General features: G+C 40.0%; 3 protein-coding genes across 5 annotated transcripts; 1 reads left to right on the plus strand and 2 right to left on the minus strand.

The window, feature by feature from the left end:
* Nucleotides 1-319: 319 nt before the first annotated feature.
* LOC116199309 (oligoribonuclease) lies at nucleotides 320-4,725 on the plus strand. Its single transcript, XM_031529629.1, has 8 exons — nucleotides 320-614; nucleotides 950-1,078; nucleotides 1,660-1,736; nucleotides 2,079-2,160; nucleotides 2,249-2,304; nucleotides 2,730-2,816; nucleotides 3,900-3,990; nucleotides 4,335-4,725. The coding sequence occupies exons 1-8, from the start codon at nucleotides 419-421 to the stop codon at nucleotides 4,451-4,453; spliced, it is 837 nt and encodes a 278-aa protein (XP_031385489.1). The 5' UTR covers nucleotides 320-418; the 3' UTR covers nucleotides 4,454-4,725.
* Nucleotides 4,726-5,365: 640 nt separating this feature from the next.
* Nucleotides 5,366-10,867, minus strand: LOC116199306 (CBL-interacting serine/threonine-protein kinase 3-like). Of its 3 annotated transcripts, none has more exons than XR_004155517.1 (15): nucleotides 10,690-10,867; nucleotides 9,623-9,900; nucleotides 9,351-9,413; nucleotides 8,824-8,895; nucleotides 8,412-8,519; nucleotides 8,251-8,331; nucleotides 7,940-7,993; nucleotides 7,709-7,834; nucleotides 7,545-7,634; nucleotides 7,323-7,445; nucleotides 7,064-7,190; nucleotides 6,438-6,551; nucleotides 6,267-6,323; nucleotides 6,097-6,171; nucleotides 5,366-5,679 (listed from the first exon to the last, which is right to left on the minus strand). XR_004155517.1 is itself a non-coding variant. In XM_031529626.1 (15 exons), exons 2-15 carry the CDS (start codon nucleotides 9,791-9,793, stop codon nucleotides 5,605-5,607), a joined length of 1,320 nt encoding a protein of 439 aa, XP_031385486.1. In that variant the 5' UTR covers nucleotides 9,794-9,900; nucleotides 10,690-10,858; the 3' UTR covers nucleotides 5,366-5,604. The 3 variants fall into 3 exon arrangements, 2 of the variants coding, with proteins under 2 accessions (XP_031385486.1, XP_031385487.1); XM_031529626.1 differs by having other exon boundaries at nucleotides 7,080-7,190; nucleotides 10,690-10,858; XM_031529627.1 differs by lacking the exon at nucleotides 10,690-10,867 and having other exon boundaries at nucleotides 7,080-7,190; nucleotides 8,824-8,900.
* A 4,601-nt stretch (nucleotides 10,868-15,468) lies between these two features.
* On the minus strand, nucleotides 15,469-20,429 carry LOC116199308 (COP9 signalosome complex subunit 2). The gene is made up of 12 exons (XM_031529628.1): nucleotides 20,267-20,429; nucleotides 19,745-19,837; nucleotides 18,812-18,890; nucleotides 18,088-18,328; nucleotides 17,930-18,004; nucleotides 17,710-17,844; nucleotides 17,231-17,418; nucleotides 16,589-16,657; nucleotides 16,413-16,503; nucleotides 16,186-16,320; nucleotides 15,892-16,004; nucleotides 15,469-15,786 (listed from the first exon to the last, which is right to left on the minus strand). The coding sequence occupies exons 1-12, from the start codon at nucleotides 20,274-20,276 to the stop codon at nucleotides 15,696-15,698; spliced, it is 1,320 nt and encodes a 439-aa protein (XP_031385488.1). The 5' UTR covers nucleotides 20,277-20,429; the 3' UTR covers nucleotides 15,469-15,695.
* Between the last annotated feature and the right edge of the window lie 541 nt (nucleotides 20,430-20,970).

Consider the following 20,970-nt stretch of genomic DNA (forward strand, 5'->3'; position numbering starts at 1 on the left):
TGTTTGCCTTCTTCTTACCGATAGATATCATCGGTGTATCGGGGATCAAATGTTACCCCATCAGATAATGCACGGCCTTGTGATTAAGAATGACAATGATCCAATGTTTGTGAACAGGATAAAATATAAACCGCAAAAGCACTTCCAATTGCAAAAGTTGAGGGGGGGGTAAATTTCCGAAATCGAAAGTAGAGTGGGTCTTTTTCGGGCAAATCAAAGTAGAGGGTTAATTTGTCATGTTTGATTCTTTGGCTCCTTGACAAAGAAGTCAGATGTTGATCAAAATTTTCCATATGTATCCATAATTAGGTTCGTGAAAATTAAAATACAGTGATAAATTCATTATATATATATATATAGTGATAAGACCCGAGAGGAAACATGTGCTAGTTTTTTTATTTTATTTTTATCGGTGCCAATGAGAATTTCATTCATTAGTCTGAAAAGTATAAGGGAAAATGCTCGAAAAAAAAAAAATTACTTAATGGAGCATCTCACCAACGCCTTCTCGGTGCTGGAGCTCGACGCCGGTGACGATCGACTCCCCGCCTCCGACTCCGCCTCTGCCACCGCCGCGGCCCAGAGCTCCGAGAATGGCGGAGCCAGCAGCTCAGGTCGGGCAACGATGAGTTTGATCTCTTATCGGCATCGCTACTTGGTTTTCTGTTCTGTTGCTGTGTAGGGCTTAGGGTTTTGTGAACTGCTCGCTCGACGTTCTATCGTTGCTTTCGTGCTTCTCATGCACTGTAAGGTGAGCTCGGTGTCGAGCGAACAGTGAACTGTGTGGGTGAAGCATAGCTAAGTTGGGTTCCAGCTAAGGAGTGGAGGGGATGAGCAGGAGCCGGAATTTAAGGCTCGAAGCTGAAGGGTTCATGATTTGAAATTCATGGGGTTTTTTCTTGAAGAGGTTCTGATAATGATGGCAATTAAGTATCTTGTCGATTTTCAGGTAGCAAACAAAAGAAGGCAAATGGATCAAATAACAATGCCTTGGGTAAGATTGAGAAACAGATAGAAGTGACAGCAGCGCTTCCGGAATACAAGCTGCCTCTTGTGTGGATTGACTTGGAAATGACCGGTAGGATTTGCTGTTCGTAAAGGATCCTGTACTGCCAGAAACTCATTCTTTATTTTATGCATTGGAGTGTGTTTCTTTTTCTTTTTTTTTTTTCAATGACTGGCTCAAAATTATTGGACTTTCTTTCCATTGAGGGTTGCTTCAGTACCTTATCCGAACTCGGTTAATTTGCATGAGAGATGTAACTAAGCTGAATATGTACAAAGAAAACCAATAATGACGTGATTCGTGATCTTCATTTGTTTGATGCCGGCTGGAGGAGCTATATTCAGTAGTTAAGGACCCCAAAATCATACCCCGTCTTTCCTAAATTGCTCCCATCCGGTTGAACATCTCGTACGGTTGCCATGATTGGTGACTCGGTCCTATCTCTTTAGTTTGTGTTATTCAGAATCTGAGATAACCTTGATTACTCGCGTGCCACCAACTACAAAATGATGATGAAGTCAGTGATCTTAATATTGATTTGATCACTGTGCTTTGATTACGTCCGGTAAGAGCATGAGTAGTCTGAAGATGTAACTGGACAACTTCCTCTTTGCGGTGCTTCAGACATACTTGTTTCTTTTCTATATGCGCAGGCCTGGATGTTGAAGTGGACAGGATACTAGAAATTGCTTGTATAATAACAGATGGAAATCTTACCAAATCCATTGAGGTATCACTTTCACTGGCAATCTCAATGGCTTCTAGATTCTAACCTGTTTGGATTCAGGAATAAAAAATTTTAACTTTAACTCAACACACTGCACAACGAAAACACACATTTCCCAAGTAAAAAATTTTAAATTTAACTCAACACACTACATGACAAAAACACACGTTTTCCAAGTTAAGTTTATAATTACATCTCATTTGTCCTTTTCCACAATCAAAATTAAAATAAAAATCAAAGTTACTTTAACTCTAAATCCAAACGCACCCTAAGGACAATAAATATATTACTCTGCAGTTTCGACTGATTTTGCTACTATCAATGGGTTTCCGTTCCTGTTATTAGGGTCCGGATCTTGTCATTCATCAGAGTCAAGAATGCTTAGACAGGATGGGAGAATGGTGTCAAGATCATCATGCAGCAAGTGGTAAGTGCATCAGCACCTGCATTGATGTATCCTCATGTAGTAATGATAGTCAAGATGAATGTGGCCTAACAGACTCGAGTGATTGTAGGGTTGACAAAGAAGGTGCTTCATAGTACAATAAGTGAGAGAGAAGCTGAAAAGCAGGTTAGTGAGGATGTAATCAGCCATCGAGCTCTATTTTTCTGTTCATTTTTCTTATGTATGTTTATTTCTTGTGAGGATTAGTGGCACCATGTGGCCCTGATACATGGTGCAAATATGTTGTACCTGGCCAGTTCAGGACCTGTTTGGCTTTTTTTTTTTTTTTTCCCATTCTACAAATTGTTCCTTAGTGCCAAGTTATTTAAGCCAAACTCTGCATTTATTTTCAGGAATTCTCATTCGCAAATGTTTTTAGTTTGCAAAAAAATGTATCATTATTTAATGGCCAATGCTAGGTTTTCCTTATTTGTGGTTAGAAGTTGGCAATTCATACTGACTGATTTATCTGATACTGATGGCATTTGTTAGTAGACATCATTCTTCTGCATATTGTAACTATAATGCATTCATCCAACTGAATAGTGCAGGTTATTGAATTTGTGAAGAAACATGTGGGGACTTACACTCCTCTTTTGGCTGGGAACTCTGTTTATATGGATTTTCTATTTCTAAAGGTAAATAGTCTTTGATCCATTTACACCATTGACCTGTGAAATATTGAGTTTATTTAACATTTGCTGGCAGTGGAATCTATATAAGGAACTTATAAGTAACCGCTGTAACTTTTATTTGTGAAAGTCTTTCCTGTGGCTAGTATTTACCTGGACCATTTGGTCAGTAAGTTGCTTTCAGCGTTAAAACTATGATTCATATTGCAATTTGGTACTCTTAAAGGTTGGTGTTGTGGATTAGAAAGAATACTTAATCACCTGGCAACCCCTGTCCCCTGATGAACCACCCTTGAGCATCTTGTGGCAAGAATATCATTAATATGCTACACAGTTGAGCAGTTTATGTAGCTTGGGTGCACTTGTTTTCCAATAAATTCCAGCTAATTGGTCTAGATATGAAGCATATTTAATAACTTAGTCAATCTTGGAATGTTATTTGTTTTGGTGTCATATCATAGAACATTCACTAGATGAGTTTGAGGAGGGATTCATAGAGGGCACTTGTTGCTATGAGGAACTGAATTTGCTGTCATGCAATCCTTCTGTTCTCTGAAATTGGAAACATGGTTCAATCCAGGGGCGGAGCCACATGGGCTCCGGGGGGGGGGGGGGGGGGGGGGGGGGGGGGGGGTGGGGGGGGGGGCCCCCCCCCCCCCCCCCCCCCCCCCCCCCCCCCTGAAATTTGAGTTTTTCTTATTTTTGCCCTAAAAAGTATAGTTACTTACGAATTTTTCCATGTAAAATTAGTATTTTGCCCCCGCTGAAAAAAGAAAACAAAATTGCATTATCCATGTTAAGTTATATTTTTGCCCCTGCTGGATGAAAATCTTGACATTCATAGTTGATTTTGGGATAGACAAAAAAAAAAAGAAGGTAAAGCTTCCGATATAAAAATCCAATCAAGGTTTGACTTCTGTTTTTTTGGTTAAACTAAAATGTGGAAGGCTTCTAGCTTGGGGGCCTTTTATTAGCTTGTAAAAGTTCTGGTGAACAGTCTGCTTGGTGTTAATTTTGTTGCATGTTTCATTTCCATGCATGTCTTTTAGGTTTCTGCTCAATTCAAATCATCTCTGTTTTCACTTGCAGAAGTACATGCCGGACTTGGCTAGTCTTTTTTCTCATGTGCTAGTTGATGTTAGCAGTGTGAAGGCTCTTTGCATACGGTGGTATCCCAGAGGTAACCCTATAATCAGATAGTCATATATTTTTTTTTTAAATGTCATTTTCCACGTTAGATATAAGATTGGAAGCTTCCAAACAGTTATCAGTTCATTGAATAGATAGAGTCCTATCCCGAACAACCATATTACCTCTTAGACATTTTCTTACTTATGTTTCGAATAAATGTTATGATATGATTATCTACAAGGAGCCTTAATTTGTACGTTTGAATCAGGTTGAGGGGAAAGAAAAGATGCATGATGGAAAATTTGTGTGCAAAAGTGATTGTAATTTTGAGGCACTTATGTATCGAGAAGATGATGTATGGCATTCAATGTTTATGATCCAATTCACTTGCAGATCAGAAGAAGGCACCTTCCAAGGAAAATAAGCATAGAGCCATGGATGATATCCGCGAAAGCATCATGGAGCTCAAATACTACAGGGAGAACATATTTAAACCCCGATCGAAGAAGTAGCGAGACAATACTCTGTTGAAGACCCAGTATTAATGAGTTGACAAAGCAAGATGCTGGCTGGGTGGAGATGTGTGTAATGGGCTCATGTGGCTTAGGTAGATACACGGAGTTTGTTGCTGTTCCATTATGCTTGCTATATACGGTAAATCCTAAGCTCGGTGTAATCAGTAACTAATCGACTGTTAGAATCTTCCGACTCATTGTTTTTTGCTACATGTAGTTGCATGTTCGAAATATCTATATATCGAATTGCAGAAATGTTTATCATGAGATGGGAAAATTCTTTTGGTGGTTGAAATAATTAAACTGGTTTGTCATCTTTTTGATAGATTTTGTAGTTGTATGTACCTTAACTAATATGTTGTGCATATCACCGCTCCTATTGTGATGTGAAGACATTGGTATTTTTGTTATGCCTTGACCAGTACTAATATTCATTAATTGATCAATAAAAAATACTCCATCGCTCGGTTGCGGCTCTAATTTTTATTGACTGGAACATTAGTGCCGGGTGAGTAGCAGTATCAGATTTAGTAAAGCTGAATTCGATTGCATAAGCCCGGGCCCGTTCAGAGCATGTCCGGCTCCGGCAGCCTGGTGTGATGGGACCATCCCTACGATTGACCCAGAATCATGCACGGGGTCCACCCACGTTCGGTGGGCTTTGCGAGTTTGCAAGTCCATTTTGAATCCCGAATTCTAAGCCGTGCAGACTCAAAATTATTATAACGGACGTCACATGGGTCTAAACTAATCACACCTTCATTCAGGATTCATCTTTCTTTAGGATCCCAAATTTTGCGACCTGTTTCTCAGCATATAATCTGTCAACTTACCAATAAAAGTGTCCAGGAAAAATTACGAGCAGACTAGCAGCTCAGCCGGAAGAACATCGAAAAAAGCGGGACGCGATAGAAAGAATGAACACATTTCTCATATGACTTTTCTCAACATCACGGGCTTAGGTGAAAGTTGATTTTTCAATTGTATGCCAACTACAGAGCTATGCTATCAGACGATGATGCCATCGAGACCAATAGATGATGGCACACCTCACTTTGAAGAGGAAAATGGTCTGACACCTGACAACAAGACGGGAGAGAAGACAGTACATAGATGTAAATTCATATCGGAGACACCTGACCGCAAGTTTACTTCACTTCTTGCATTTCTTCCTCAGTTTTCCAGACAATATCGTCGAGGGAGTTCGAGAGATTTTTGTAGAACTGCAGAATAAAAGTTAAATGCGTATCAGCTTGTTAAAGAAAGAAAATAAAAGTGAGTTAATCAACAGATTAAAGCCTAAAGGAGGGCTAAAATATAGCCCTAGAAAATATGGCTTTTTCCCGTCTTACTATAGATAGTCTGTCCGTTTCATTTTCTAAATGTGTGCATTTATATATATATAAATATATTATATCTCATGGTGATTTATACGATTTTACCCGTCCCAGTTGATTTTCTCAAGCATAGCTTGAGATCAATTATTATCTAAGATATGGCCCAGGGACCTTCAGATGCCATTTGTTGCAATGGCTAATATCGTTTGCATTGTTGCATAGTTCAATATCATGCTGGAGCAGTAAGTGTAGAATATGACCAGGTGAAACGAGTTAAGAAGATAAGGCAATAGCAGAGCAGACCTTATGGAACTCCAAAGTGTCTCCTTTTGCTTTTCGGACCTCGACCATGTGAAGTGATGGGGCCACTTGGAATACCTAGAAAGGACGCAATGCAATGTTCAAGTTTTATCCAATTACACTCACCCAAAAAGATTTTGACTATCTTCAAAATGGCAGTTTGGTTTTATTACCTCTGTTGCAACATTGAGATTTCCCTTCCTCCCAGCTTTCATATTTTCAAGACGCATCTGCGAGGAAGGCACAAGAGGAAAAGTTCGGATGCTTACAAGCTTATATTATTTATCCTGAGCATGATTTGTTTAAGAGGCAAATCAGGTGATGAATCAGGAGCATAGGCTAACCTTGTAGTTTTTCTTGTGAACGTCAAAACCAAGGGGCTTTGCAGCTTCTTCAATCTTATGTATTATTTCATTTGCTGGGCGTTTAGATGTAAACCGAGTTTCCCTTTTGAATCCCTGCAACCAATTTCACCGTAAAATAATTGTCCCCAAAGGAAGCAACTCCTATTTGATAAGACAGATCACTATTATAAAATTTCCATGAAAGACTGATTACGCACTTTTGGAAGATAGATCCTCTTATCACCTCCATGATTAAGATAAACCAAGCAAGCAGAAATTGCCCTGTCTAAGCCGACTATGGATATTTGACAGTCGATTCTTTATTCATTTCTACCACAATTTCAATTTGCCCCAGCAATTTCAGAATAACATTGCAGCAGAATTGACAAGCTAATTTCCATTAAGACTTTTAGGAGGATTAGGACTGATAACAGAGAATGAAATATTAGTGAAAATCTTGTTGCGCGTCAAGAATTGTTTTCCATGTTTGTCTTAAGCCCTCGTTCTGAAGACAGGTCAACTGGGCAAGACTAGGTTGTTTTATTTTCTTGTGAGGCATAAAAGGGTTTCTGCTTCTTTAGCTAATAGAGTCAGCAAAATCTTCAAAGCTAAAGAAAGGAACAAACCTTTTGGCACACCCACCTGCTCAACGTCGAACAAATTCCCAAGGTTTAGCCCCTTTGACATGGATATCAAGTCAAAGGCATTCATAGGCGTAGGTTTCTCCTCTTTCTTTTCTGTTACGTGGTGCTCCTGTTGCAACAGCGATAACATAGATATCATGAGACACGTCTCATGAAATAAAGAAGCATTTGCCTGTAGATTAATTGATATTTATTTCTGCTTCTTGGGGGAGAAAAATGAAAAGAAAAGGTGTTCCCTTACTTCTGAATCCTTAAAAACAGCTTCGACATCATCCAGATTTGTATCCTCTTCCTCGTCAAACACAGGAGGTTTATAATCTGTCCTAAACCATTCATCTTCTAAGATTTCAGGAATTGTGACACGCTGCAAAACAATCCAGCAGGTTTGAGATATAATACTGGATATCCACCATAAATGTAGCACTCAACAGTTGCCCCATTGATCAGAGAAATGATTACTTACTGTCATTGGATTCGGATCCAATATCCGAGTTATCAATTTTATTGCACCATAAGAAAGCCATGGTGGGCAAGCAAATTCCGCTGCAGAAATCTGCACAAAGATGTTGAATATAAATGGCAGCACACAATCGGAGATGTAATGAAGGAATTTCGGAAAATGCTCACTTTGTTATACAGGTTCATAAGATTAGAATCATCGAAAGGCAAGTACCCTGCAAGCAATACAAATAGTATTACTCCACATGACCACAGGTCTGCAGTTGCCCCATCGTAGCCTCTATCATTAAGGACCTAAAAAGCAGGATGGCAAATTACTTCGATGTACATAGAACATTTTCTAAAAGGTTTTCATACGTGGAATAATTGAATATAATATGGGGGAGTAACCATCCAGACCTCAGGAGCAACATAATTTGGAGTTCCGCAAGATGTGTGAAGAAGGCCATCATCCTGCCAACAAGGATCAATTAGCAAGGTCCTACAGGAATACACAATCTAATGAAAAGGCCCACGGTTTGTGCATGAGAAGAAGATGCTAAGCTTGGGGTGTGAAAATATCAGCTTGCTAAAGAACAATCAAGGCAGATAAAAAATTGATTTTATCAACATGCAGATTCTGGTGATCACACATCAACAACAGCAAATTTGCCGCAATAATGTGCTAAGGCTGCAAGCTAACTCTGAGTCCACAAAGGAACTCTAATTACCCTGACTTGTTGTGACAATGCACTCAATCCAAAGTCAGAAACTTTTAAATTCCCGCAAGAATCCAATAGCAAATTCTCTGGCTGCAGAAAGAAATGAGTGAGTATCAGATACAATTTTGAGCATAATCATATCTTTGTTTGATGTCCAAATGTTCGTATACCTTCAAATCTCTATGGTAAACACCACGACTATGACAATAGTCCACAGCATTAATTAGCTGCTGGAAATACCTCCTTGCTTCATCCTCCCTCATTCTTCCATTATTTACCTTCACACAAAAGGAAATCTTCAAGTCAAGATAAGAATTGGGCAAATCCAGTTGAAAATATCATTCTCCGTAGATCTTATTGCAACCAGGCAGACCAAAGTGTCGCACCCTTTTCTGTGCTTTTATAACTAATAGGGGTTAACAAAATACAGCAGAACTTTACAAGGAAACAACAGTAAGTGGGAAGGAACTCTTTACTCTGTGTCAATGATATAAAAGGAGCTCTAGTTGTGCTATTTGAGATCTTAAGTCACTTGAGAAATAAAAAGAGATGAAAGACATATACAAACGTAGGACAACTCACAATCTTATCAAAGAGCTCTCCGCCAGTAACAAACTCCAAAACAATAAATATCTTTGTCTTGCTGCCCATTACCTGCACTAAGTAAAAAAGACGGCATTCAATCATTGGCATAATTTCATCCACTACACTGGATTAGACAACGCGTTACTTCGTTTCTTTGTTTTTACACAAAAGCTAGGGCTCAGTCATAAATAACAAAAAGAATGTCAAGTCAGCACTATTTCACTCTTTAGCTCCTGCTTCAGATTTCAGGTAGGCATCTTTAAAGCCTGATCCTGCTTTCTCCAAACGAGCGACTTACCCACTAAAATCCTAAAACTCATCTATGCCTTTGTATGTAAGACTTACTTGACAAGAATATAACAAACACCAGATGTACAAGAGAGTGCTTAGCCCAAAAATAATGCGTGAGGAGAAGCAAATTGCAGCATCAAATAATTCAACCAATAGTACTGAATAATTAAAAAAATGAAAAAATAAGATAGGAAAGAGAGGGGGGGGGGGGGGGGGGGGGGGGGGAGAGAGACCTCATACAAGCGGACCACGTTTGGATGCCTTATTAACTTCATTGTTGCTACCTCTCGCTTAATCTGCAGGAGTACGTATAACGCATCAAATGGACTTGATATTAATCCCAAATTATCATCTTATAAAATCCCAACTGTGGCTCAAACTTTATACTTGGAAAGAGCATACATTGACCACCCAACATGCATGTTTAACTGCATTTATTTTGCCAATATCTAGATGTATGGGAGGAAATACATTGCAGTTTCAAAGAAAAAAACATGAGAAGAACCTGTTCTGCCATCTTGTGTTTGAGGACCTTCTCCTTGTCCAGAATCTTAAGGGCCACAGGTTCTCCAGTCTCAGTATTTCTAGCGAATTTCACTTTAGCAAATGTTCCTTCACCAATCGTCCTCCCAACTTCATATTTACCCACAAGGCGCTTAACTTTAGCTTGCTTCATGCTCGATTTCCCGTTAAATGTCCTTAAGACCTCCAGTTCCGCAGTCCTCAATGTATACCCACGAAATATCTCAAAATGCAAGCACCAGATCCAGCTCTATTGTCAATCTACCATTGGCAAACATAAGATACATGAGCGATTTCTGCAAATTAACACCAACAGAGAAACACACGGAAGGAAGCTGATAAATTTACCAGAATCAAACAATGACATACAAGAGGTATGCGTTCTAAGCGGACATTCCACAAAAAATGTGATACATAGTCAATATGCGTGCGTCTGTTTATGTGTGAGACAGAAAGAAGGAGCCTCGCAGTTCAAAAATGTGATGGAAATCAAGAGTTTGATCCGTGCAGAAAACGGAAATCCACGAGCAACCTGAGACCAGATTGTGACCTTCCAGCGCGTTATTCCGTACTCAATTCCAGCTCGACATGCGAGCATCAGTTCACCACCGCCACTGGGCACTGGCTACCGACGCAGATTCAAGTGAAAGCGAGAACAGAGACGAAACGTCCCCGACCAAGCAAGCTCAAACGAAGCCGAAAGAGCAGCGGAACAAGCAACTTCAGACGAATTTGCCAGAATCCGAAGTGCTCGAATCCTAGTCTAACAGAACCGAACCGCTCGAATCACAGAAACGTCACCGATGCAGAAACCAATAATCAGATACCAGAGCGATGCGGAACTTCCAGAGCAGAGAGCTCAGAAGCTCGAAATTCGACTACCACCACGGAAACAAGCGGGAATAGCACCGCCGCGAGCATGAACAGAGCAACACAACCACGACGACGTGAACTCCGGAAAGAGAGGGACAGGAGGGAAGCGACGGAATCGAGATCGGTGCAGCAGAGAGACTTATGACGCAGTTGAAGGAAGGAAGGAGGGAGGAGTACCTGAGAGTCAGCGAGAGGTGGTGGATAGCCAGCGGTGGCGACGGAGACTGCTCTGCGATTATTCAACTGATGGCTCTGTGCGCGTTAATGGCGTCTGTCAGAGAGAGAGAGGCTGACAAGAATAATGGCGCCACCTTCTACCAGCAGATTTGCTTCGCTATTTAAGATAACAACAGGGGAAAAAGGATCCTACCACCACTCTACCGAAAAAAAATAAAAAATAAAATAAATAGAGAGAGAGAGAGAGAGAGAGAGAGAGAGAGACAGTTGAAAAGGAGGAGAAATCTGACTGGACTGGGGGGAGGTCGGGAGGGAATGTGGGGTGGGCCCTTATGCCATGAGGAGGTGGCGGGCCCTAGCGAGTGAGTTGGCGCTTTCTGTCGTGTATTGTATTGCTAAGCTGGTGGGTCCCGCCCCGTACGTTTTTACGTTGAACCCGGGCTGTATACGGCGAACCTCCTACTCCACCGCTGGCCCCACGACATGAGAGGAGAGCCCCGTGTTCGATACGTGTCTGTTTCTTCCGCTGATTGGCCGGTTGTGCTCGCAGGTCGGACGGCAAGGTGCAAGTTACGAGTTTCACTCCATCATCTTACATTGCATGAAAGTCGAAGGTTTATATTGAACCCACCATCTTAAAAAAAAAAAAAAAAAAGAAGTTTCTTTTGTTAACTCACATAATTAATTAAAGATAAAGTGTGCTAACCTTTTATGAGATTTGGAGAAATGAGAAAATATACACTTAAACATATTTTTGACTTATTTGATTAAATCATTATTATTGGAAATAATACCAGATGAGGTCATAACTTTTGAGTTTATATTTTTAAGACTTTTATTTTTGGATTAATGACCCAAAAAAGCATGTTCATTTTTTCAATTTTGGCACAAATTTTATTTTAGGCGAAAAATGCAAGAATTTTGTTTTTCTTGTCGAGTTAGACATTTGTATCATTTTCCATCAATTTTACTGGCACAACGAAAAATGGTGTCTACATAGCAAACGGTGTCATCCTATATTAGCAAAAATAATAAAAATTTAAAGAAAAAAAAAAAGAGAGAGAAATGCTTTTGATTGGAGAAAAGGTGAGAGCCTCGACTAGCTACCATAACCTCAATTGGGATTGTCGGTGACCTCAGAGGGCATCGACCGGAGAGTGGTGGTCGAGATCGAGGTCATACCTGCCGAAATCAGGATAATCCCCAAGGGTGGTGGCTAGGATCGAGGCCCCACCTGTGGGAATCAGGAGAACCCGTAATTTGACAATTCTTCCGATTCCAGCGAGTAGGTCCTTGATTTTGTCCACCACTCGCTTGATTAGGCTTGTCAATGCCCTTTAGGGTCATCGACAACTCCAATCGGGGGGCAGTGGTCCACTCTTTTTCCGATCAATGCCTTTCTCTCTCCTTTTTTCCTTTAATTTTTTAAATTTTTTGCTAAAGTGGCATGCCACCATTTACCACGTAGACACCGTTTTTCGCTAAGTCGGCGAAATGAATGGAAAAGGGCACACATGTCTAATGTGACGAGAAAATCAAAGTTTGTGCCATTTTGTCAAAAAATAAAGTTCGTACCAAAAATGAAAAAGGGTCCAAAGTTCATGCTTTTATGGGTCATTAGCCCTTTATTTTTTACTGAATAAGGTTCACATTATATAAAATTCTTATTTTTGAAATATTTTCTTTATTTTGAAAAATAAAAATGGAAAATACAAAAAAAAAAGAAATTAAAAACTGCGAATAAAGAGAAGTAAAGAGAAGAGGGACGGTTGAGGCATCACTGGATACCATTGCCCAAAGCGATGTCAACGTAGGATGCCACATGTATCATCTTGCACAGTGGTGGCTAAAGGCGAGCCATCGAGATGGAAACAATATAATAAAAAGAATCATATCCACATATAAGCGTACGCTTTTTGAATTATGTAATCACATCAAATGGTTATGCAATGGTGATGGCCCATCGAGAACTACCACCTGAAGTAATGGTGTTGGAGGCCTTTCCCCTCTCATTCGTTTGCCTTCTTTTTTTTCACTTTGTTTGATATTTTAATGTTTTTTATTTCTAAAATTACAAAAAATATGTTAAAAGCAAGAAAGGATATTACACGAACTTTTTATGTCACATGGTGACCTTATTAGGTAAAATAGTAAATGCATGGTCTTAAGAAAAAGATTCAAAGTTATGGCCCAAATACTTTTTTTTAAAAAATATTGATTGGTCAAAGAAGTCAAATGGGGTTTAAGTGATTATTTTTTAAATAAATGAGGTTGTATGCTATTTTTTCAAACCTCAAAGCAGGTGAGTGTATTTCACCCATTAATTAATGACGATTGAACTTAATATATGGTCAAAAAAAAATCCTAAGAAAACTAATGGATAGTCTTATGCTAATCCACCCTATTTCAGAAAAAAAAAATGGTGTATTGTAACGGTATAAGTCCTCACCTAAGAATTAATAGATTTTATGTTTCATTCTTATATGTCGGGATTATCTATATTCCTTTTATTTAACTTTTCCTTTTATATGCTAAGTCCATCATGCCTCTCTTGTGCTTGTCACGTTAAAATTTCCCCTATTGTATACATATTCACATCAATTAAAACTTTTCTGCGGATCTCCCTTAACCCGCAAATCATGAATTTTGCATGCAATTTTTGGCAGCATATCGACCTTCTGTTGACACGAGAGAGAGAGAGAGACCATCGGCCACGATCCATTCAAAAACGTTTCCTCCCCGATCTTGTATTAGGTTTGAAATCAGAGACGTGCTACAAGCACGGGTTTCACATTTTCTTGAATCATGACCGGCAATGCTGGTCAGAGCAAATCCCTGGTCTTGCCAAGGCTCCACCAGGCTGCACGTAACTTCTCATCCGGGCAATCGACTAATTGATCTCTGTAGTTTGATTGATCACGAGAGTTCGAACCGGGCCAAATCTCCTCGAACAAGCGAAGCAAATGACTGAGACTCGGAGAACAATTCCAACCAACTTATTAAGGAGTTGTCAAGGTGGCAATTACTAATTTGTTCTTCTGGGATTCAATTTTTTTCCGAATAAGACCCTCTAAGTAGGAATGATGGCATGAGCGGATTAACGTCGACTTCTGTGAGAATGTGAGGGTTACCTAACTTCAGGCTGCTGTCTCAATCTCAGACCCCTCTCGTTATTAAAGAGCCATGCTTTACCAGTCAGTCCACTGACTCTCTGCACTTGCAGTCTCCCCACACGGCCATACCATTATGATTGTAAAAGTATCCAAAGCGCATCTCCGCGGCATCTACATGCATCATCACCAGAATTCCTCGTGTTGCTATAGAAATTGCCCCGACTCGCGTGATAATATTAACATTACAAAAAGTTGATCTACCATCAACCATATAAGACACTAGAGACATTCCTCTATATTTCCGGTTCCTGTGGGACCCACTGCGTGACACGCCGAGTAGGGAGTGATGTGGAGGAGATAAGATTGCACCAATGAGGCCATCCGAGGACGGGCGGGCCAAATCCGATGTCCTAATCGTCCACCGACCAGTGGAAGCATAGGACAAACAATCATTGAGAACTGATGATGGCAAAGCTTCTTTTTCTCTTCTTTTTTTTTAAATAAAGAAAGTCCACGACTCAATATAAAAATAAAAATAATAAAATTAAAATAAGGGATTCGAAAGTTTCACTAACGATAATAAAAATAATAAAATTAAAATAAGGGATTCGAAAGTTTCACTAACGATGATTAAATTCGAAATTTCATAGTTTCGCACCGCGACTTGTGCCAATGCACTAAATCCCTTTCCTCATATGACAAGCTTTTTCTTAAGTGTGGAGTTTGTGGGTTTGGGTGGTACATGCGGGAATGTATATATTATATGGTATGATGGGCATTTAGATAGGATGAGGAATTTTCCGAGAAACACCTTCTGGTCTTCTTTGGGGCCAAATTGTATTTTGTTTTCGTCTCCATTAAAGTTCCTACGGAGGATTAAAACGGTCATCGACGTCATAATCCGGTAGGACAAACATTCTTAGGGAAGCTCCCTGACCCCCACCCCGACCCCTATATCGAACCATCCATAAATCCCTCATGGTACAGGATCATGGGCTCGTCAATGATCCGACGGTCCGGTAGGACAAACATTCTTAGGGAAGCTCCCTGACCCCCACCCCGACCCCTATATCGAACCATCCATAAATCCCTCATGGTACAGGATCATGGGCTCGTCAATGATCCGACGGTCCGAAGGAGTTTTTCAGTTATTGTCATCTACGGCATGTTGTTAGGTACGGAAGAATCAAGTTGGCTGGCTCTGATTCCTATATTATGCCATTTTCTGTGAATTCACCAAAGGATGCTTCCGTTCTCCATGCGCTCATTCCGTTTGCAGCTATAGAACAATTCCCATCTGATTTCTATCAGTTATATTACCTAAGGGCATTGATTTGCACCGCTGAGATCGTGTTAGTACTCAATAGCATTATCGACCGCCCAAGCTAAGCCTGTGTTTAAAGAAGTGGCTAGATTTTTACGTGTAGGATACACCAGCAGGCATGGCATGATGGCTGGGTCGATATTCATGTCGATCGACTTCATCCCCAAGCTGACCAAATTCAAATCCTACAATAGGCTGGCCCAGGGTCGGGCTAGGCCACCTACCTCGTCATCCAGCCCAATTGTAAATCAACCCCCCAATTGTAAATCAACCCGATCCCGGTTGCAAAATTTCTCATCATCAAACTCGTCCAGCGAGGAACTAACACAAGTGCCCATCAAATTCAAAAGAAGAGAAAGACATCATTAACCATCGCGTATTGAATCCAATTATGTAACGAACTAAATCCCAACACTTGACTGCCAACAGCTTTGTGCAAGACCAGAGGCTTCACAGTAAAGCGTAACAAAAAGTTCTTGCAGCTCTCAATCAATTCGAACAAAGCGATATTGCCCCAAAAAATGGGAATAAACAAAAAGGCCGATATAACAAAGTCTATGCACTCGAAGTTAATATACTCTGTTGCTAATGGTTTGATAGAGAGACTTCAGCTGTGTGTTCCATTTGTCTATGGCAGCGTACTTCTTCATGCCCTTAGATCTGCAAATCACCATTTTGTGTTTAAGCAATGAACTATAGCAGCAAGACAACAAAAAATGAACAAATAGGCAACGGAACATGATGGAAAGGAAATAAGATACCAACCTGTCACCGCGCTCTAACAACCTGTTTACTTGGTCGATATGTCCATCGATTCGATTGTCCAAAATCAGAGAAACCAACAATTGCTCAACATCTTTCTCAGGCACATTAAGTTCCTGGGATAAAGAAAGGTTTCAATTATTGCACAACGATGCAAACTGATAGCAGATTTCTCAAAAAAGGTCCTTTTTCTTTTTTGGGAAGTAAATCTGAGTGGTAATTGAAAAGAAACAATCGCATTGAAGGAAATATATGTGTGAACCAGAGATTGAGGAAGGATTGAGGAATAACCCTTACCTTTGATATGAAAGGGATGCGAATTCTTGTGTAAGGTTTGATAAGTTTGAGCAAAACTTGAGTCCTGATGTTCTTCAATAGATCCTCAATATAATTTCTGATGAAGGGGTCATCCATTATAGTTCTTCTGTTGCTCTGGATAACACCCCAAAGCAAATTTAGCTGGTGGAGATCACAACGGGAAATGAAAATTTGCAGTTATGATAAACTAATAATGGGGACATTACCTTTAGGATTTTCTCAAACTCTAATATCTCATTTCGTTGGTATGCTGCTATAAGGTTTGTCATGGCTAGAATCTCGGGATCGTTTTTGTATCTGGTGAAGCCATTAAGGAGAGATGAAACAGATGGTCGAAGAGGAGGATCAGAGATTCAGAACACAAAAGATATGCATTACTTACGGCTTTGCCTCTTGACCATCAAATGGATTAACTTCAGATTCCATCAGCATATTAGCAAGGACCAAGTATCTGTCAATAGAACGATTAAGCAGATGAACAGATTACAAAAGATGTCACATACAAGAAAAGCCTTTCAGATGAACTGCCAGCACGAGGTTAAATGCATCAAACTCAAGAAACTTCTCTTTCTTATGAAACTAGAGGTCTTCTGAATATTAACATGAAAGCAAAAAATCTCAGTAAAAGAATTTGTCAGGCTTGGAGTAATTTCAATTTCTCATTGCTTTCCCTTCAGCCAAATGCCATCTGAGTCTAAAACTTACCCAATAGCTCACCTGAAATTTCATATTCTACCAAAAAACCATTCACTATTAATTATTCTGTTAAAACATGCTCAAGAATTTTCCTTGCCTTTGCCACAATTTGTACAGGATAAAAGGTCCATCTCTTATTTACAGCCCTTGCTTAAAAAGATACATGACCAGATTGCAGATATCAGTTTCCTTCTTATAAGTCAACCCTTTAAAGGCATCACATAATTTGGATAGTCACATTTGAAGAAAATGCCCACACAATGACTCATAAAAACATTTAGCACAATATATCACCAGGAAGAGCAAAGAACTGACAAAGAAGCCTTACTTCAGGCACTGAATACGCCTTTGGTTTCCAGCTTCATCATAGTTCTTGAAAGCTTCGAAGAAATCAGTGGCAGCATCAGCCCATTGCCTCTCGGCCATGTGCATCTTCCCTCCACATTCCCTGATAATGCCCATTATCCTCGGATGAGGTATTGCTGACTTAATTGCGAGGGCCTTCTGGTACAATTGCTGTATAAATGAAATAATTTGAGCCTCGTCATGGTGGCAGTTAAGTAATGCAATACAAACTATTATCCCCCTGACAGAGCAATATATTGATAAAGTTAAATCCTTTCCCATACCACTCTCTCTCTCCCTCTCCTTCCTCACACCCCACCCCCCCCCCCCCCCCCCCCCCCCCCTCCCAACTTACACCATAACAATCTTATTCGCATGACTTGCCCATCCCCGAGGACATAAAGTCCTATTAAAGACGAACTGTATCTACTCTTGAATTTTCCATCTTCAGTTGAGCCTTACCTTGAGTTTTTTGTTGTTCTTAGTTTCAGTATACATTTGGATCTCGATAGCATAAACCTCCAAAAGCTGACTTCCTTTCTTGTGGTCATCAGTACCATCCTCTCGTTGACAGGACTTGTGGAGTTCCTTCAAAATCTATTTGTTCACCACATACCATCAGTATAATTTACATTGTAACTCATTGAGTGAGCTAAACATCTTATACAATAGATTAAAGTACCTTACTCATTCTCCCGTATTCGCCCATATCAAACCATATCTTGCAGAGTTTAAGATTTGTCTTGAACCATAGCCTCTGCACGTAAAGGTTAGCAAACCTTAAACAAAGAACATATTACAAGAATAATGTAAGTTTGAAAGGACAGGAGATAATGAGACCTCATTCTTTGCCTCTTCAAGGGCCTTCAGAGTTGTCTGATAGAACTCTTGAAGGAGACCAAAATTCTGACTAGCTGATCCAGAAACAAAATCCATAATATTGTTTATACACTTTTCACTGTAATTCCGGGTCACTGCTGATTTGATATATGTTAGCATCACTCTGTAAGAATCCATCATTTCTTTGTACTTCCCAAGACGATAATAAAGTTTGACAGTTTGCTTTAGAGCCTTGAATCCCCTAGCAACAAGTGGAAAAAAGAAGGATAATAAAATCAATTCATTTTTTGATGCAACATTCACAAAAAGTTGACATAATAAGCACAAACTAGTCTATAGAAACTACAGAGTGAATATATGCATTTTCTTTGATATGTGAGGGGACTGATCTTGTATCCTAACACCACTAGGTGCATGGCCCTGAACTCTGCTGCTCTTCAAGTAATTTTTACTCTCTGTATTACCAATGGATTTAAAGTTACAAGGAAGTGCATGACCCTAAACTCTTCTCTTCTTCAAGTAATTTTTACTCTTTGTATTACCAATCAATTTAAAGCTACAAGAGGGACAGAAATGTTCATGCATTGTCCATTAGGATATCCATGAACGATAGCGTGTTGCCAAATAAAAGCCTATAGCAGGTGTTCAATTGAAATCAAACATAATTTTCAACAATCCTCTATCAACTTATAACAAAAAGATACAGAGAAACAGATCTGTTTACCACTCAGCTTTCTCAGGTTCCATGCGCACCACCTCAGCAAAGCCTGCCAGTGCTCCTTCCGGGTCGGTCTCAATCATACCTGTTACGAACAGACAATAAAAGTTAGTAACCTCAACGTGTGATTCTTTACTCTACCTCCATATTTAGAAGGACAAACAATGAAGGCCACGCCTTTACAGAAATTTTATACTTCATTTGAAAGGGCAAAAAGGGGAGAGCCTTAATTGTAATAGGAGATACACAAGCAAATGAATCTTTCAATACCTTAGAAAGAGCACACACTAAACATGACTGTGGCAACATCAGAATTTAAAGTAGAATAAATCCATCACACCCATCTAGTCCCTCATCTAAAGTCATGACAGAGACCAATTGAGGCAGAGAATGGAAAATATATACAACCACATCCAATAACATCCATGAAACTTGAACGACCTCGGCGACCAATTTCCACTGGTTAACAAGTGAACATTCATCTCTCCAATCTTAACCTCGAAAATTTTTATTCATCAACATCAGAATAAAGCACATGAAAGCCGTTTCCACGCGTACTAATCTCAGAATTCTTGCACAAAAAGTATCATAGACATCTGTAGGCGTGAAATAAGGTTCACGCGTCACCTTGAATGAGGAATGATTAAGCTGATGATGCTCACCAAGAGCAAACCAGAAATAGAAAGATAAGTGCACTGAAATAACTGTGGAGCAATAGACCGTATCAATTAGCACCATATCCGCCATGAACACTATCAGAGATGGCCTGAAAAATGTTTGACCTTCAAACTCAAATTCATCTAACAGTAGACAGCTAGTGATGTAATCCTATCTTCGCGATTCCCTAGATTATGTAACCCGCGAATTCATATGCCCGGGAATAAAACACGAATTACTAATTTCTCACAAACACAGGAGGAGATGCGATAAATGATATACCTTTAGAGTTATAATACTGATTCTCGATATCGACATCCTGTTCCTCGGGCTCCTCGTCTGAGTACTCGAAACCATAATCCTCCATATCAGCATCTGCAAATTCCAGCAACCACAATCAAAATAACTGACAGAACAAAGATTGAAACTCGGAGTGTAGCAGTAACAGGGCTTGAGCTAGAGCATTCCAGATATTAGGCTAAACAGGCAAATTCTACAGACTTCCAAGTAAAGCATATCCCATAGCTGTTTCTTGGGCAGCGGAAGGGATATGCCCGAGGGCGCAGATAGGTGGAGAGGAGCCGCAGAAGTTCACGACGAAGTGAATTTAGGTAAAGTAAAGGAGCGAACCGCGCAATCAATTGCGATGATGGACTCGGACCATACTTTCCGGAACTCTTGCGAACGGAAAACGAGAAGAAAACTGCTATAAAGGTTACAATTGAGATGGCCATATCCGAAGTCGTGTCATGGCAAGAGCAGAACATAGCGTATCTGAGAGTATGAGTTGAAAGAGAGAGAGACCTGAAGCCATGGTGTCGGAAAGATCGAGAAGACGCGACGGGGGGAGGGAGAGAGAGGGAGCAGTGGGAGCTCTGGTTTGATGGCGGCAATGGCTTTTATTGAAGCTTTTTCACTTCCCTGAATACTACAGTACCGAGAACTGGGAAGAAGAAGAAGAAGAAGAAGAGGAGGAGGAGGAGGACGAGGAGGAAGGAAGGAAGGAGGACGAGGAACCGGCTCCAGTGAGCAGTGAATGGGCCGAAAACGGGCCTAACTTATGGGCCTAATATGAGCATCATCAGTGGGCCTCTTCACCGTCATTTCTCGGATCAAGCCCACTTGAACTGGGCTAAATACATTTTCCATCACAATTTCTCTTTTTAATGAAAAAATTTATGTTGGGACGTTGATCGGAGATATCAGGGTATATGAAGAGAAACCGGAGTGTTATAATCAGCATACGACCCGCAACACAATTAATCCACTCGTTTGATAGCGGAACCGATTTATTTCGACCCGCAACACAAATAATTAGAATTTATTTGATCATTTTTTTTCATGTATTCGATGCATATCTTTGCTGGCCAAAAAAAGAAAGTCGCATTTCTTGAAAACTAATTAAAACATTTCTAAAAGTTACAAGTAACACAATGGAAACTTTTTTGCTCCTTTATTAGACTTAAGGTCCGACTATAATTAGTAATGATCTCGGCATCTGTTCAGCC

Source organism: Punica granatum, chromosome 3, assembly GCF_007655135.1.
Source record: "Punica granatum isolate Tunisia-2019 chromosome 3, ASM765513v2, whole genome shotgun sequence".
NCBI lineage: Eukaryota > Viridiplantae > Streptophyta > Magnoliopsida > Myrtales > Lythraceae > Punica > Punica granatum.

Excerpts from the sequence above, each read along its gene's own strand:
- LOC116199309 (XM_031529629.1), top strand. The coding sequence starts at position 419 with ATGAGAATTTCATTCATTAGTCTGAAAAGTATAAGGGAAAATGCTCGA. Across the intron at positions 1,737-2,078 it reads ATCTTACCAAATCCATTGAG|GGTCCGGATCTTGTCATTCA; the intron begins GTATCACTTTCA and ends TCCTGTTATTAG. Across the intron at positions 2,161-2,248 it reads AGATCATCATGCAGCAAGTG|GGTTGACAAAGAAGGTGCTT; the intron begins GTAAGTGCATCA and ends GAGTGATTGTAG.
- LOC116199306 (XM_031529626.1), bottom strand. The coding sequence starts at position 9,793 with ATGAAGCAAGCTAAAGTTAAGCGCCTTGTGGGTAAATATGAAGTTGGG. Across the intron at positions 9,414-9,622 it reads AACACAAGATGGCAGAACAG|ATTAAGCGAGAGGTAGCAAC; the intron begins GTTCTTCTCATG and ends GTACTCCTGCAG. Across the intron at positions 7,635-7,708 it reads TTATGAACCTGTATAACAAA|ATTTCTGCAGCGGAATTTGC; the intron begins GTGAGCATTTTC and ends ATCTTTGTGCAG.
- LOC116199308 (XM_031529628.1), bottom strand. Across the intron at positions 16,658-17,230 it reads AGGCGTATTCAGTGCCTGAA|ATACTTGGTCCTTGCTAATA; the intron begins GTAAGGCTTCTT and ends TTCTATTGACAG. Across the intron at positions 15,787-15,891 it reads TTGTTAGAGCGCGGTGACAG|ATCTAAGGGCATGAAGAAGT; the intron begins GTTGGTATCTTA and ends GGTGATTTGCAG.